Source organism: Pteronotus mesoamericanus, unplaced genomic scaffold (assembly GCF_021234165.1).
Source record: "Pteronotus mesoamericanus isolate MK-2021 breed Mesoamerican mustached bat unplaced genomic scaffold, CSHL_Meso_final contig_25, whole genome shotgun sequence".
Classification (NCBI taxonomy): domain Eukaryota; kingdom Metazoa; phylum Chordata; class Mammalia; order Chiroptera; family Mormoopidae; genus Pteronotus; species Pteronotus mesoamericanus.
Window position 1 is genome coordinate 9,836,950 of NW_026555105.1, and position 15,844 is coordinate 9,852,793.

The window sequence follows — 15,844 nt, forward strand, 5'->3', positions numbered from 1 at the left end:
GTGTGAAGGCCAGGGCCCTGGGGCTGGAGGTACTGCGTGTACCCCGCTGGTCCCAGAGGGCACTGGAAGGAGCATGCAGTGCCTGTCCCCCCTAGTAATGTGCCCTGGGGGAAGGGAGCCCGGCCAGTGCGCCTTCTCCAGGATCAGAGGGCGCCTCGGGCCGGACTGCTGGAGCAGAAGCGCCAAGGACTGGAGTTGGAGGGGCCAAAGGCCTTGGCTCCTACTTGGAGGAGGGCAGAGAGGTGCTAAGAACAAAGCACGTGGCGACTCCAGCCCTCCCCCAGGCCCAAGTGCCTGGGGGACACAGCTAGAGGCCGCAGCTAAGCAGCGAGGGCCCGCCCTAGGACGCGCAGAGAGTGGCTGGGCCCCCGAGGCTGGAGCTGCCTGCTGGCAAGAGGGGAGGGAACGTAAGGGGCAGCGCGGGGGCCTCCCCGGTGGGAACGGCACCTACACCGAAATCTCCCCCTCCGCCCTCACCAGTCCCAGACAGGAAACGCCGGGGAGGGGACGCCCTCCAGCTCCCTGATTGCAGTCTTTGGCGAGGAGCCATGGGATAGGGGGAGCAGCCGACAGAAGAGAGGCGCCTGCTCCCCCCGCGAAGGCACCGGCGGGGCTTCCCGGGTGGGGTGAGGCCTCGCTCCGTCCGCCCCAAGGGAGCGCCCCGCCTCGTCCGGGCCCCAGCTTGCATAAGAGCCGAGGAGAGGCCGCGCGCGCCCCTGCGGCCGCAGTGGACGTTCACGTCCCCCAGGAGGCGAGTCCAGGAAAAGCTGGACACTCGTCTCCCCTCCTCTCCGAAAGGAACTCGAGGGAAGGGTCGGAAGCCGGGGGCACACGGGAAGGGCGAGGAGGCGAGAGCGGGGCGGGGTGCCGAGCGCGCAGGACCGGGGCTCCCGCCCGGGCCTAAAGCGCTTTTGCCCTCTAACTCCTGGACGTCCGGGGCCATCCAGCCTCCCGGGGCCTCCGCCGCCCCCGGGCGCCCCGAGGGAGCTCGACAGTGGCGAGAGAAGTCCGTTGCGCTTCTAGTCACAGAAATATGGGGACGTTAAAAATACACGCGATGTCTCCTGTACACTATGTATAGGCTCGGCCGGCCCACGCCCGGAGGCTCGGCAGAGAAGGCCGAGCGCGCCGCCCCACCCCGCGCCCGCCTGGCCGCCCGGAGCCAGGAGCCGCGCCGGCGGAGAGGGCCCACAGGGGCCGGGCGGGGCGTTGGAAGAGGAGAAGGGGCCACGCGGGCTGCCGAGGGGTCCTCAAAGCCCCAGCTCCTCTCCGCGCCTGCTCCCAACCTTTATTGCAGCGTCTCCTCCGGCGGGGCGAGGCTCGGCCTAGAAAAAGGGCAGTGCAGCCGGCAGAGCGGCGCGCCGGCGAGGCTCTGGCCTCCACGCGGGAGCGGTCCCCTCCGAGTCAACCCCAACGGGCGTGGCCTCCGGACTTCAGGCAGCGGGGAAAGGGGCCAGGGGCGCGGGCACGGGGTCTGTATGTAAACGGTGACAGCGGCGGGGGGCGCGGCGAGGGCTCCGGGGCCGCGGGCCGGGCGCGCTCGGGCCCGGGTGGCAGGTCCTGGCTCTCAGGAGTAGATGGTGATGACTTCGCGGCCGCCGCCGCGGACCAGCATCACCCGGTCCAGGTGCTCGGTGAGGACCTCGAGAAACTCCATGTCTAAGCTCCAGTCAAGGAGAAAGACCCGTCCCCTTCCCTCTGGGCAGAATTAGGTCGCGCACGGCCGCCCGGGGAACTCGGGGCCCGCGTCCCTGTCCGAGGTGCTGATCCTGAAGCCGGACCGGCTCGGGTCTTCCGTCCCAGGGCTAGAACCCGGAGTCCCTGACGTCCACCTCCCTCCTCCGCCCAATTTCAAGTCCAGGATACAATTTTCGTCACCGTTGCGGTTGCGGGGAGGCCCAGGCATGTTAAGCAAAACAAGCTTGGCATCCCGGGATTTCTTCACAATGACCTCGTTCAGCCGCACGGCAGTGTGCATGCGCCGCACGTTGGACTGGTTCCTGCGGGAGGAAAGCGGGGAGCGGGGAGCGTGAGCCTGGGAGAGGGGAGGGCTGCATCGAGGCGCACTGGGCCGCTGGGACGCCCTGGCCAGCCAGGGGCCAGCAAGCCCAGGCCTCTCCAAGCTGGGCTATTCAGAGACCCCAGAGGTCCGGAGCTGGAACTGAGGGGTCATGATAGAGTGAGGAGCGTGGGGACTCTGGCCAACCCAGGAAAAAGAATGAAAAATTCGGAAGCACTTACAAGTTCTCCCACTCCCTTCAGGAAACACAAGAGAAGCAAAGAGGAAGAAAAGAGAGCGGTCAGGAAAAGCAGGAGAGGCCAGGGACTTGAGCCACCATCATCCACCCTGACTGCACCTGGGTCCTGCTCTCCCAGCCTCCCAGCATTCTCCGCTCCACCGCCTGCACCTGGGAGCTCTGAGCCCTAGCCATCAGGTCCAAAGTCCTCAGGCGGGGCAACCAGGACACGGCGTGGGCCGGGTCTGCCATCTGCCTGGACCCATGCTGCTCGTTTGCTCTGCCATGAGGAGCAAAGAGCCTGTAGGTTCACCCCGGGCCCCGCCCCTCAGCCCCCAGACCCGTACGGCTTCATGCTGAAGAAGTCCTTGATGCCCTCAGAGGAGACAGGACTGGGGCCCTTATTCTTCTCTGCCACGGACTTGTCCTTGGTCCAGGTGAGATGCACCTTCTCGGGATCTGTCTCCCCCTCCCCCTCAGGCCCCTCCCCCGGGGACGGTGAGCTGCTAGGGCAGCTGGGAGCACTCTGGTCGTGGATCAGCTGCACCTGAGGGACGAACACAGGGACAGCACATGACTCCTTTGGAGGTCGGAGGTTCTGCTCCCACCAGCGGAGGCCAAACCACCCCAGCTGCACACACCTCCTCTTCTGGCTTCTCCTCACTGTCGCCGGCCGTCTCCTCTGGGACGTTGAGGCGGAGACGAGTGTTGGCGGGATTCTTTCTCCGGATTGAGCCCCGAGACTCATCTGTGATACTCTGGATCTAGAGAGTGACAAAGTTAGTGCCAGCTCCGCTGGGAGTTACCACCCATGCCCTGCGAAGAGCTACCCCCAGAGGGACGGTCCAGTCTGGACGCACACTTTTGGGAAGTGGCCCAGTGTTAAAACGCTGCGATGCTTCCGCAGCGCACAGCTATCGCCCCACTGACCTGGCCACTCCAACTCCTCTCCAGAGCCCCTGACCTCCCTGCCATCCAGCAACCAAAGGGTTAACACGTGGCCCTGCAGGACTCCACCCCAGCACTATGGCCCAGTGTCAGTTCTGATTGGTGAGTGCACATGTACAATTTTTACTGTCGTCCCTGGATAACATTCTTGGTGGGTCCCTCCTTCCCAGCTCAAAGGGATACCCATCACTCATTGCCCTGAGGATCCTTCAACCACTATCTGAGAAAATATGTTATCCACACCTGGAGACCCATCAACTATGGTGTGTCACCCTCACCTATAGCCACCCATTCCCCAGGCAACCTGTCACCCACTCCTGAGGGCTTTCCTGTCCCCAGCCCCTGGTAACCATCATTCATTTCCCCAAGGATCCTACTCCTTGGGGCAGGACTTCCATCCAAATTCCAGGGGACTAGTGGTCCCACATTACCCCCACCTGGGGAATCTTACACCCATGCCCCATAGGAGGCTTCTTTTCATTACCCCTGAAATCCACCCACCACACTCTAAATATCCATCTGCCACCCACTCTCGGAGGGTCTATCCCATGACCCCTTGCCCCCACATTGGCAGCCCATCCGTCATCCGTACATATTTAGGATCCACTATGCTCCCTTGGACCCCAGAAGTCACACACTGCGAGGAAAGTCTGTCACCCATGCCCCTCTGCATCCTGGCTGAAAGGCTCGGTAGGGGCAGCCGCAGCGTGTCCCCATGTTGCCGGGGAGCCCGGCGATGGGAGGAAGAAGGGTGATGAGTAATGCTCTAGATGAAGGGTGCCAGCCCTGGGCCATCCCAAACCTGTGTAGATGCAGAGCTGGCAGCAGCTTGAGGCTCTGAGAGCCAAGCCAGGGCAACCTCACCTCCCGCTCCCGCTCATTCTTGGTTAAATGCATCTGTTTGAGGATCTGGGAACGCTGCTCCATCACCAGTGTCTTCTCGTAGGTGTAAGCCGAGATGTCGCTCTCATGCTGTGGGCAGGCCGGGTGGGGGAGTGTGGGGGTTGGAGGGAGGAAAGCATACGCTGTGAGCTCAGGTGCAAGGCCAAGGGAAGGGGGGCAGGCCCCTCCCTTCCGCTGGCCTCGCGCTTTCCTATCCAATGACCTAGTTTAATCGACAGTTGTGGGAGGCAAGGATGATGCTCCGGGAAGGCAGTACAGCTTATTCCGTCCTCAGCCCAGCACAGGGCCAGGTATATGAACTGGTGAAATGAATGAATGAGTGGATTAATTAATTACCTGGGTGAATGGAAAAGGGAAAGAAATAAAAAAGGAACAAAGGGATGAATGAATACATACATGAATGAATGGATGGGTGAGTGAGTGAACGAATAAATTAATGGATGTATGGGTAGATTAATGAATACACAGAAGGATAAGGAGCTGGATAAATACACGAAGGGGAATGGATGGATAAGAGGCTGGAGAGTGGAAGCCTAGAGCCAGCTGCCTACGTTCGAATCCTGGCTCTGCCATTCAGTGAGCATTGTTGGGCCAATGACTTAACCTTTTTGCACCTCACCTGCCTAATCTATAAAATGGAAATGCTGATTATTGTATCTATTTCATTGGTTGCTATGAGAACCAATATATGTAAAGAACATAGACTGCCTCACATATCATGGGCACTATTAGACACGGCTTTTATAAAGGAGAGAGGGATGGATGGATAAACTCTTGGGTGGGTACATGACTGGGTAAGAAGTGGGTGGGGGGATGGACCCACATACACGCTGATGGTGGTTGGGGTTGCCCTAACTGCTGCTGGAGCCCAGAGAAAAGAGGGCCGGGGGGGGCGGGACACCAACACTTCAGGGGAGGCTGCTGGGGACTCACCATCTCCACAACCTCGACCTCCGCAGTGATCCGTAAATGGTACAGAAATGTGGTCAGGTCCTTCTTCATCTGGATGCTATTGTCGTCCATCTGGGCCACAGTGAAGATACGCATCTTGCACTTCCGCCAGACCTGGAGGGGTGAAGGGGACCCAGAGAGGTCCAGCCCAGATGCAGTGAGGAGACCCAGGGCCAGAACCTAGAGAGATCCCTGTCCCTCACCCTTCCCACCCGCCTTGCCACACATACATGCAGACCTGAATCCTCTATCTCAGCGGCCACTCCCTACAAAAACTCCCCTGCTTAGGTGAGGGTCCCCCATTAAAGTATCACTTGCTTGGGTTAAGCATTGCTCTCCTTTACAATGCAAGGACACCTGCAAGGGAGACACAGTCAGTTCCTAACATCTCAGAACGAAGGAGGCGATCAATTCCCTTTCCCAGGAGCTCACACGGAGGCTGGCCCTGGCCAGAGCCCACGAGCCTCACTCAGGGCCGCGCACACTGCGCAGTGCGCACGCGCGCACCCACCTTGTGGTGCCGCAGCAGGAAGGGCAGTAGCATAAGCATGCCGCCGTCGTGCACGATCCACCAGACGTCGATGCTGCCCTCGGAGAAGCGCTCAGCGTTCCCCGGAAACATAGAAACGTTCTTGGTGACCAGCAGGGCCAGATGACCAGCCGTGGTTTCCCGGACCAGCTCTAGGGGAGGCCAAGAAGAGGGCTAGATGGGAAAACAGTGACCCTGGTCCCCTCCTACACCCAGCGGCAGCTGCAGGGGCTCCCAGCTCCCAGCACCCGCCCCGCCCTGCCCTGGCTCAGCCTTGGGCTGAGGAGTCTGAAAACCAGCAACTCCCTGGGCCTCGTCGCTTATTTGCTGTTTAGATTTGAGAAAGCCTCTCAACCTCTCTGGGCCTCAGTTTCCCCACCTGCCCTTTCTGATTATTAAGAACTCTACCATGCATGGCCTCATTCAATCCTCCCAAGCACCTTCTAACTTGGATCTACCTATAAAAGAGACAGAACAGCCCGGAGTTAACAGTGCAACCTCTAGGTTCACCAGCTACGTGACCCAGAGCAAACTCCTTCGTCTCTCTCTGTTGGTTTCACACCCGCAAAACGAAGATAACAATGCCTCACCCTCCTGGGGCTGCTGAGGGGGTTAGAGGCTTAGAGGAAGCCTCGACTTGTCTGGCACACAGAGCACAGTCTGTAAATGTTAGTTGTTACACTACCATTACCAAGGACTCCGATGCTCAGAGAGGGTGAGTCACTCGCAAACAGTCACACAGCTAGGCAGGACCAGTGGTGGGATTTAGACCCAGGCCTCTCTGACTTCAACGCTGTAGCTCTTCCCACTGCCCTGCACTTTCTTCCTCCCGGGGTTGTGAGCCCTGCAGGAGTCCCCAGCTCCTAGCACAGTGCCTGGCACACGGCCGGCTTCGAATACTGTCACCTTCCCATGCTGAATCCACATCTGCCACGCCTGGGAACCTACCCCAGGCCCAAAGAAGGAGAGGCCGCAGCCTTCCACCCGCCCACTGCTACCCCCAGCCCTCTCCACCCGCAGCCCACGGCTTTACCAATGAAGTTCCTCCACGTCTGGTGGTCTTCCTTCTGCCGCCAGTTGCGGGGCCAGCCGACAAGCACGGTGTTGTGTTGCAGACCCCCAAGGCCCCCAGACTGAATCAGATGGGACATGCCATCGCGCAGGTTGGAGGAAATCACAACCTGACAGAAGCCTTTCACTTTCTCTGCCTCCATCAGGCGCCGGATGGACTGGGGTGGGGGGAGGGGACATCAGGCAAGGGCCAGCCTCAGGCCTCCTTGGTCCTGCCAGCCCTTCGCAACCTCCCTCCCTCCATGGTCCCGATCTTCCTGAAGCTCAGCCCTGAGCACAGCAGCCTCTGGCGCCAGCGCTGTGCATGGCTCCCCGTCCCCTATGGCCCGCATTCCTTGTCGCTCAATCAAAGCTCTTTGAGCCCCACGCTCCCCACCACCTGCTGTTGCTCACATTCCACAGCGAGCTCTCCGCCCAGACCCCGCCCCACTGCCTGGCCCACATCAGATGTCACTTTCTTCAGGTACCAACCCCCACCCAGACCAGAGTAAAACTGGGCTTCTCTGCATGGCCAATTTGTTTAACAATTTTCCAAAGTTAGCATAGTGATATGCATTTTAAATACACATTCAATCTGCACTGTGAGGAAAGTTTTATTGCTCTCATTTTACAGAGGCCGACATTAAGGTTCAGAGAAATTAAGACTTGCTTAAGACAGTACAGCTGAGAGATGTTAACGTCGGGGTCTGACCCCGTCCCCTACTCTCTTACCCGCTACCTGATGTCAAACAGGCTTTGTTTCCTACCTCTGCCACCTTCTGCTCTGTGACCTTGGGCAAATCCTCTAACCTTTATGAGCCTCCGTTTTCTCATCTGCCAAATGGGGCTCATGACAGCTACCTCCTTTAGGATTAGGGGGAATGGCAGCGGGAGAGGCTGCGAGTGGGTTTTACACACCTCCCTCTCCCCAACGCCTAGCCCCGTGTCTGGTGCACAGCTCACTCTCGGTCCCTGAGCCTTGAATCAAACCGACCAGTGGAGGCCTCCGGCTCCAGGCCCTGACAGATTGGGGTGAACAGCCCAGCGAGGCAGAAGCGGCAACTGTCACAAGCCATGAGGGGTGCCCCTCCACAGCTCACCTCGCCTCCCTCCCGCGGACTCCCGTTGCGGTCCCCACAGCTGGCCACAGCCCAAGGGGAGAGAGGCCTGAGTCACAAACAGAACCCGCTTCCTCTGCCTGCTGCCCTCCAGGTTCCGACCCCTGTTAGTGTCTCTGAACGCCCCAGCCCGCTCTGGTTCTGTACGCTGCTCTGTGGACATAGACCAGTGGATGGGGACAAGAGCAAGTAGCATGGAGCCAGGGACACGGGTTCAAATCCTGACTATGCTTCCAGCCAGCTTTCTGACTTGCAGCAAGTTGCTTTCCTTCTGCGAGCCAGCTTCTTCCTGTTCCAAATGCGGACACTCGCCCTGCTGGCTCCACTCAGCGAGAGGATAGAAGGAATCCGTGGATGTGAAAACATTTTAAAAGGTTTAACTTTGGCAGGAAGGAGGCTGGAGTAGGTGTCAAGCAGGTCTAATTTGAGGCTGTTTTCTGTCTTTAGACAAGGGACCTGACTTCTCTCAGCCTCCGTTCCCTTATCCAGAAAATGGGCCCTTCTAGCTCTGATGGTCTTTGGTTCTGCGAGTTGGATTCTAAGGCACTCACTCCCTGAGCCTTTAGACCCCTCTTCTAGGGAAGAGGACAGCAAAGCCTGAGCCCCCATTGATCCCAAAGGCGGGAAGGAAGGGGAGCGTAAAGGGGCACGGGCTGTCCCCCTGCGCGCCCCGCCTTTCCTCCCTCCCCGCCTGGGCCTCCGCTCACCTCCTCTGCCCGCTGGGCCTGGGGGTGGTTGTCCAGAAAGGTGCCCTCAAGGACAGAGCCCACGATGGTCAGCCCTTTCCCTGCCTTGAGCTGGGAGGTCAGCGAGAGCAGCTGTGGGTGCACCACGTTCTGGTCTTGGTCCACACGCACCAGCACCAGCAGCTGTGGCCTGAAGAGGGCGGAAGGTCACTTGATATATCCACCACCCACCCAGTCACCACCCACCCTAAAGCCATGCACCTGTGTGCCATACACCAGTGAGTTCACTAACCCTCTGTCCTCTACAGCCCCATCCACCTACATCCCCACCACCCACCCCTCCACCTAAACCTCCATCCATCCGTTTCCTTGGATATCAACCCATCTAATCATCTACCAGCCCATCTCTCTCTCCATCTATCACTCTCATCCATCCATCCATTCAACCTCCCGCCCCTCTATTTTACCCTAGAGTCACACACTTATATCCATACTGATTTACCTACACATGCATTATTCACTTAATTACCACACATCAACTTACCACTACCCATCACAAATCTATCTATCTACCCAACCACCCTCCCATATACAAGGGAGGAACAGAATTATCTTATGGAGGGCGGGCCCCGTGTAGTCCAGGATTCCCCTGACAGGTGCCTGTTCCAGGAACCCATGTGTATCAGTGCATCAGCTGGCATTGTTGTGAGAGGCTGCATTTGGCTTCAGAAACATTTTCTGAAGAGTCTTCCGATGCGTTTGCCCATTTCATGGAGGGTGATTTACAAGCGCACCTGCCCACACCATGCTGAGCGTTCAGCAGTTTTTGCCCAAAAATGGCAAGAACCCATACCCCGCCTTCCCTATTCACCCAGTCTCACCCCGAGCGACTTTTCTTTTGTTTCCCCAAATAAAAAAAAATCCTCAAAGGGAAACGTTTTGCCAGTGGAGAAGAGGTGAAACAAAAAATGGCAGAAGCACTAAAAGGCATCAAAATCAACAAGTTCAAACACTGTTTTGAGCAGTGGAAAAAACATCTCAATAGGTGTATTGCATCAAATGGAGAGCACTTTGAAGGTGACCGAAGTTTAAACATGTAAGAATACATGCACAATTTTTTATAAATAAATTCCAGTTTTTTGGGTCCCCTCTCACACATACACATCTGTGTGTGTACACTTACACATATACACTTAGCCATCTCCCCATCTATTTATCTATTCATTTCCTTTCGCTGTCTCATCCATGCAACCACCTTCAGTTTAATAGCATTCTCTAAGCACCTACTCCAGGCTAGACCTGTGCTAAGCATTTGAGAATCCACAGACAAAGAATGCAAAGGCCTGGGCTGTGGAAGCCCCAGTTTAGCTTCCCTCATCAAGAGCTCCGGGCTTTGCCCTTGGCAAAGTGACCCTGAGGGAGATGAACGAGGGACTGGGCTGGCAGAGCAGTCAGCACCGCCTGCGCCGCGCCTGGGGGCGGGAGTCGGAGGTGCGGACTCCCGTTCTGCCTCCGTGACCTCTGATGCCCTCTCTGTCCCTGACTTTCACATGAATAAGATGGGGGGATTGTTAGGAACCTAGAGATTTCTGAAAGGCCCTGTAATTCACCAAAGGGGGGATTCCATTTCTCCCAGAGCACGTGCTACCTGATATGATGTTCATTTGTCTCTGCGGACCTTCTCTATGGGACTGGGAGCTCGCCATGTCCCCAGAGACCAGAGAGGGCTTGGCACATATCGTGCATCCATACATTTTTAAAAATAACTAATGGAATAAGTGAATAGATGAATGAATGGATGGACAGGGGCCAGGAGGCTGGCGTGGCAGAAGGTCTGGGAGGATAAATGTCAGGAGCTAGGTCCAGGCTGGGTGCTGCGGGTGGGAAGGTTTCAGACAAGGCCGAGCTGGGGAGGGTGAGGTCAAGGACGCCGCTCAGCAGGACGAAGCAGGTGAGGTAGGTGCGGCCCTGCTCCCTTCCCCGCCCTCCCCTGAGCCTTCACACGCCTGCTCCACGGCTCACCTCCAGTTCTTGGTGTGTGGGGGCCCTTCCTCCAGGCGTAAGAGGGCGTAGCGAGCAGCGCTGAGAGACAGGCCTCGGATCCCATCCCCCCACTCCTTCTCCGCCCTGGGGGCCAGAGAGGGTGGGTCACAGGAGGGCAGAAAGCCAGCGAGTGTCAGGGGGACCGTCCACACTGAAGTGGCTGGTCCTCAGGGCAGAGCCATCTACCACAGGCTCAGAAAGGCCATGCATGTCGCTCCTGCCACCTCCATGTCTCAAAGCTTCAGCCCCTCCTTCTGCTCCTGTCCCCTGTCTCTCCTTCTTACCCCAGGTCACGCCTCCGCCACTCTACCCTCACTTCCTGCCTCATCGCCCCCAGCCCGTAACCACCCACCGCCAGCACCCCTCGCCCCTCCGACCCCCTCCCTTCCCCTGCAGACCCCTGTTCTCCCCCCGTCCCTCCCAGCGCCCCCCGCCCCGGCACGTACCCGCGGTACTCGATGTACTTGTAGATGAGCCCAGCGATGAGCATGGCCACCAGAGCGTAATACCAGGAGCAGATGAACATGAGGGCCAGGCAGAGGCTCATGCCCAGGAAGGAGAGTGTCCTGGACAACGGGAGGGAGAGCCGGCCTCTGAGCCCTGGTGGGGCTGTCACTGGTGCCTAAGCTCAGGCAGCGAGGCTTGGGTGGGACAGGGCCCGGGCGTGGCCAGGAGACTATGAGCAGGTCTAGGGGAACCTGCCCCATCATCCCCATGAGCACCACGGGGCTATGGGACCTTCTGAATGAATGAGCAGCCACGGACAGGCACCTCCCCATGCCCCACCCAGCTCCTGAGTCACCACCCTCTCTTGTCCCAGCGCCTTAGACTCTGCCAGACCATCTTGCCAGATGGGCTCTGAGGCAGCATTCTCTGGGGGAGAGCTGGAGGCAGGAACTCCCAGGAAGAGGCAACTGGCAAGGCCGGGGCACTGAGGGAGGAGCCAGGCGGCCTGGGCTCTAGTCCAGGTAGACTGCAGTCTTACTGAGAAGTCTTGGGCCAGTCCCTTCCCCTGTTTAAGCCTCTGTTTCCTTTCGGTAGAACAGGGATGATCATTTCTACTCTGTCTGTCTCACAGGCCTATTGTGAGGACGAAGAGCCTTAAAATAAAGTGATTGGAAGAATCCCAGCCTCCACATAATGAGCATCTTCTGGGCACCAGGCCCTGTAATGCTCACAAGGGGCCTGTGAGGTGGGGACAGTGGTCACCCCACATCACGGCTAGGGAAGCTGAGGTTTCCTCATCCAGGCCATAAGCTGGTGAGCATTATGCACAGGGAGGGATGATAACTGAGACCACATATATTATTACTTGTGTTATATTATTATTTGTGATTATAAGGAAACCTTGTCTAGGACCTTGTTCATGCTAGTTGGGCTACAAAAGCTGGAGTTTGGGATCCTTAGCCCTGGAGCGGGTGGGCGAGGGTGAGGTGGGCATTGGGGTGGAGATGAGGGGAGGAGTCTGTGCGGTGGGGAACGGGAGCGGGAGCAAGGTACCCACCAGTGGTAATAGCGAAAGCGGGGCCTCCAGTTGGGCGTCCTCAGCAGCGTCTGTACCGCACAGGCCAGGTTCACGAACATGTAACACATCAGGAAGAACCTGGAACACAGAAAGGCCCAGGAGAGACAGAGATGCAAAGAGGCATAAATAGGAAGAGAAATAGGGGAGGAAAGGGAGAAAGGGGATAAGAAATTGGGGAGGTGGTTGGATTATGTTCTGGCGCTTAGAAAGGCGTTCAAAGACCAAATCCTCTTACAACATGCCCTGACACGTTGGGGGTAAAGCTCTTTACAACAAAGGACAGGGCTCCATGACAGTGGGGAATTTCCCAGGGTTGCACAAGTGTCCGGGTGGGCTGCCCAGGGTCACAGCACCAGGATCCAGGCAGAAGGACCACAGAGCTGGTGGGGAGGGCAAGATGCCAGCACGCACATAGAGAGGATTGGGGCGACCTCGTCGAGGGACGCAATGAGGATGCCGATCTCGCAGATGCAGGCAGTCAGGAGCAAGGCCCAGGTCGGCTCTCCGTTGGCTTTGCCGTGGCCAAAGACCTGAGGACGAGCAACCATCATGGGACCCTGAGACTTCTTGTGTCTCCCTCAGTGTCGGGGACCAGGGCAGTAGAGGCAGCAATCCCCTAACTAAAACGGAGGTAGGGTGACGATGCTGCATCTCATCTTTTAGCGGTACCCACATGCTTTAGCTGTATCTCACCCACGTTGACATTGGTACCCAAGTGCAATGAAGTTCAAATGCTCCCTTAAGCGGAAGAATGGGGACAGATGGGAGAGGAACTACAGGAGGCCAGCAAGCGGCCATGACTGTGTGCCATAAATCCTTTTTTCTTTTTAGCGTCATGGAGAGAGCTGCCCCTTTCTTGCCCTTTGGCTGCCTCCTTGAGTCCCTGCCTGATCACTAGGCCAAAGGAGGGCCATTTATTTTGCCCCCAAGAGCAGACAACTCTGTCCAAAAAGATGGTTTTGACCGTGGGCCAAATCCCAAATAAGGCGCAAACATTCGTCTTAGCAGCACAGAGCAGAAGGGCCCCGGAGGCAGTCAGCCCTTGCGGTGGCCCTCGATCACCATGCAGTCTCTGTGGGCAGGAGCCTGGCTGGCTGGCTGGCTGGCGTAGGGGTGAGCTGTTCTCCCCACACTTGCCCGCACTGACCTGCAGAAAGGGCACTATGCCGTCCCGGGAGATGGCCTGCAGCAGGCGCGGGGCCCCTGTGAGGCTCTGCAGCCCAGCCCCACAGGTGGAGAAGAAGGATCCAATGACAATCACCCAGGGGGATGGCCAGGCCAGTGTGCCCACCACCAGGTTGCCATTCACAGCTTCGCCAAACCTGAAATGAAGCAGCAAAGGGACAGGAGACGCTGGGAGGGCAGCGCCACCTGGATTTCCAGGGCAGGTCTCCCGCACCAACTTCAGGACCAACTGTGGGCCCGCCACAGAGCCAGGTCTGTAGAGGCAAAGGGAGAGACAAAGCCCCTAATGTCCTGGGCTCTTCCTGGCTGCGTGACCCTGGGCAAGTCATTTAACCCCTTCTCAGCTCACTTTCCTCACCTGTGAGGCAAGAATCATGATAAACCCATCTCATACAGCAGGTGAGAGGATAAAAAGAAATAACTTATGTCAAATGCTTACTTAGCACAGTGCATGGAACATGGTAGTAATAATGAGTCTAGTAAATGGTCAGTTGTGTAATTTTATGTTGTCCTGGGCAAACCCCTTAACCTTTTAGAACCTCAGTATCTCCACTTGAAAAATGGGGGTCCGTGCCTCCTCATTCGGTGATGGCATGTGATGTGAGAACCAAAGAAAAGCATTTTCTAACAATGACACTGTCTTAAAATGGAAGACGCCACTTCAGGAGGTAGAGAGAGCCCTGTCCCTGAAGTGTACAAGCAGAGGCATGCTCGGGGAGGCCACTGCTGAAGGACTTCAAGGATCAGATGCTGGGTCACACTGGATGACCTGCTGGATCCCTTGCAATCCTGTGGGAGGTCCCTGATTGAATAAAATCAGATAAGTGGAGGTGAAGTTGCCCTAAAAGCTAATTGGTGTAACATATGCAAATCATCCATTTGACCAGGTCATGCCACTGCTTAAAACCCTTCAGAGTTTCTCCCATTTTTTACTAAAATAAAGCTCCAGTTTCCCGGTACTGAAAACCAGGACTGGCTCCAGCCTAAATCTGCAGCCTCATGCCCCCCATTCCCCACCTTACAGAAGCAAGGACGGCAATGAAGAAACCAGCTTCTGGCACAGGACCTCCTACCTCGCCCTCCTGGTGTGTAGGCGCACACCCCTCAGGAGGGCGTGTTCCAGAAGCTCTACTGCTTATAGCTACAGGCGCCCGCGTGTGCGCACAACGCACAGCTGTTTCTCTCCTCCACCTTAATTCATGCCGTTCCCACTGCCTGGAATGGCCCTCCCCCTCCTCGCCACCTAAGTAATCTCTACTCGGCATTTAAAGTGGGAAGGATAAACGAGAAATGTGTATAAGGCATTTCTAGCATCACCTCCTCCTCCTGCCATCTGAGGACCAGATCGCAGCCTCCAAAGCCCGGTGCTTTGTTTCATCACCACCCCTACTGCTCTGCCTCCCAGGTCTGTCGAAAAGTACAGTTACCACCCCCAAAGAGTTCCTTCGGGGCCAAAGCCATGGGCTATTTATCTTTGTTCTTCCCAGAACCCTGGACAGTGACCAACACATAGACATCCAGGAAATACTAAATGTATTTCATAGATTTTAAAGGGGGAAAAAGTGGTATTATCCTAAAGGAAATGAGACATCATTCAAGCTTCCTGAGCTGGAATGACTTGGAAAAGATGAACTATAAGAAGCTGAGTTGGCAGGCATTTCCCATTGACCTCCCTCCCACAGGGCCCCTTACACAGGTTCAGCACCCCTGTCGGGCCTGTTTCCCAGAATGTGGCCCCCTATGCCCCCCCAGAGCAGGATCAGCCCCAAGTCCTTTACTTACTTGTCCCGCAGGACGACCCCCTCAATGCAGGCCCCGAAGAGAACAACGGAGCTGATGTCTGCAGCAGAGGATGAAGGAGAATTCCCAGCGTGGCGTCCCCTTCATTACCACCCCTCCCGAGCCGGCGGGCGAGGCGGCGGCTGCCCCCTCTCCATCCCTCCCCATCCACGGCGGTCCCAGCACAGCGGTGCAGGATACAGACAGCGGATGTGGTGGCGATGGCCAGGATGGTGCCAGTGGGAATTGACTTCTGGGCGTCCCGCAGGTCCCCGGAGCGATTAGAACCAGCCATGATCCCTGTGAACAGAGCAGCTAGGACAGGAGCCACAGGAGACCAGACAGACTGGGAAGAGAAGACCCCGGCCTCGGAGTCAGGAAGCCTGGGATCTGATCTTGCCACGGAGATTTGTGCAAACACTTGGGCAGTACGCTTGGCTTTCCCTGGCCTTAATTCCCTCTTCTGTCCAATGGGAACTGAACTGTTGGCTTCTGCCTCTGTGATGCAGTTGTGGGACTAAGAAATTCCCCCACGCTATCATGGACTACCTCCTACCCATCCAGTCCCAGGCACACCCCTCCCTCTCCGAGCTCCCCTTCACCTGTGACTGAGGGGAAGTAGATGCCAACCAGCAGCGTGAAGTAGGAGGTCATATCACTGAAGACATAAGGGTGGTCCATGTCGATAGGGGTGCCATCAGCCAGGCCCACTGAGGGCATGCCGCGCCTCTCCACAATCACCCCCTTGGTCAGGTAGGAGCTCCAGAGGTTCTCTGTGGAGCAGGCAGAGCAAGATACTCAGGAAAGACCAGAAGTCAGAGTGCCACAGCTCTGGGGCCAGGAGGTGGGGTGGGCAAAAAGGATGATCAAGGTCAACCACCTCTCACTCC

General features: G+C 57.2%; 1 protein-coding gene across 2 annotated transcripts in view; it reads right to left on the bottom strand.

Annotated features, from left to right (window-relative positions):
- Positions 1-1,510: 1,510 nt before the first annotated feature.
- The window catches only part of SLC12A5 (solute carrier family 12 member 5), a 35,218-nt gene continuing 20,884 nt past the window's right edge, over positions 1,511-15,844 (bottom strand). For both annotated transcript variants that reach the window (XM_054573383.1, XM_054573382.1), the window contains exons 9-26: positions 15,557-15,727; positions 15,156-15,254; positions 14,958-15,015; positions 13,138-13,312; positions 12,402-12,520; positions 11,970-12,068; positions 10,912-11,031; positions 10,445-10,549; positions 8,444-8,612; positions 6,602-6,797; positions 5,551-5,720; positions 5,022-5,153; positions 4,050-4,157; positions 2,879-3,001; positions 2,585-2,784; positions 2,242-2,256; positions 1,867-2,000; positions 1,511-1,659 (exon numbers count right to left, since the gene is read on the bottom strand). In XM_054573383.1, coding sequence (XP_054429358.1) covers positions 1,568-1,659; positions 1,867-2,000; positions 2,242-2,256; positions 2,585-2,784; positions 2,879-3,001; positions 4,050-4,157; positions 5,022-5,153; positions 5,551-5,720; positions 6,602-6,797; positions 8,444-8,612; positions 10,445-10,549; positions 10,912-11,031; positions 11,970-12,068; positions 12,402-12,520; positions 13,138-13,312; positions 14,958-15,015; positions 15,156-15,254; positions 15,557-15,727 — 2,285 coding nt within the window. In that variant the 3' untranslated portion in view covers positions 1,511-1,567. The remainder of the gene's footprint in view (positions 1,660-1,866; positions 2,001-2,241; positions 2,257-2,584; positions 2,785-2,878; positions 3,002-4,049; positions 4,158-5,021; positions 5,154-5,550; positions 5,721-6,601; positions 6,798-8,443; positions 8,613-10,444; positions 10,550-10,911; positions 11,032-11,969; positions 12,069-12,401; positions 12,521-13,137; positions 13,313-14,957; positions 15,016-15,155; positions 15,255-15,556; positions 15,728-15,844) is intronic.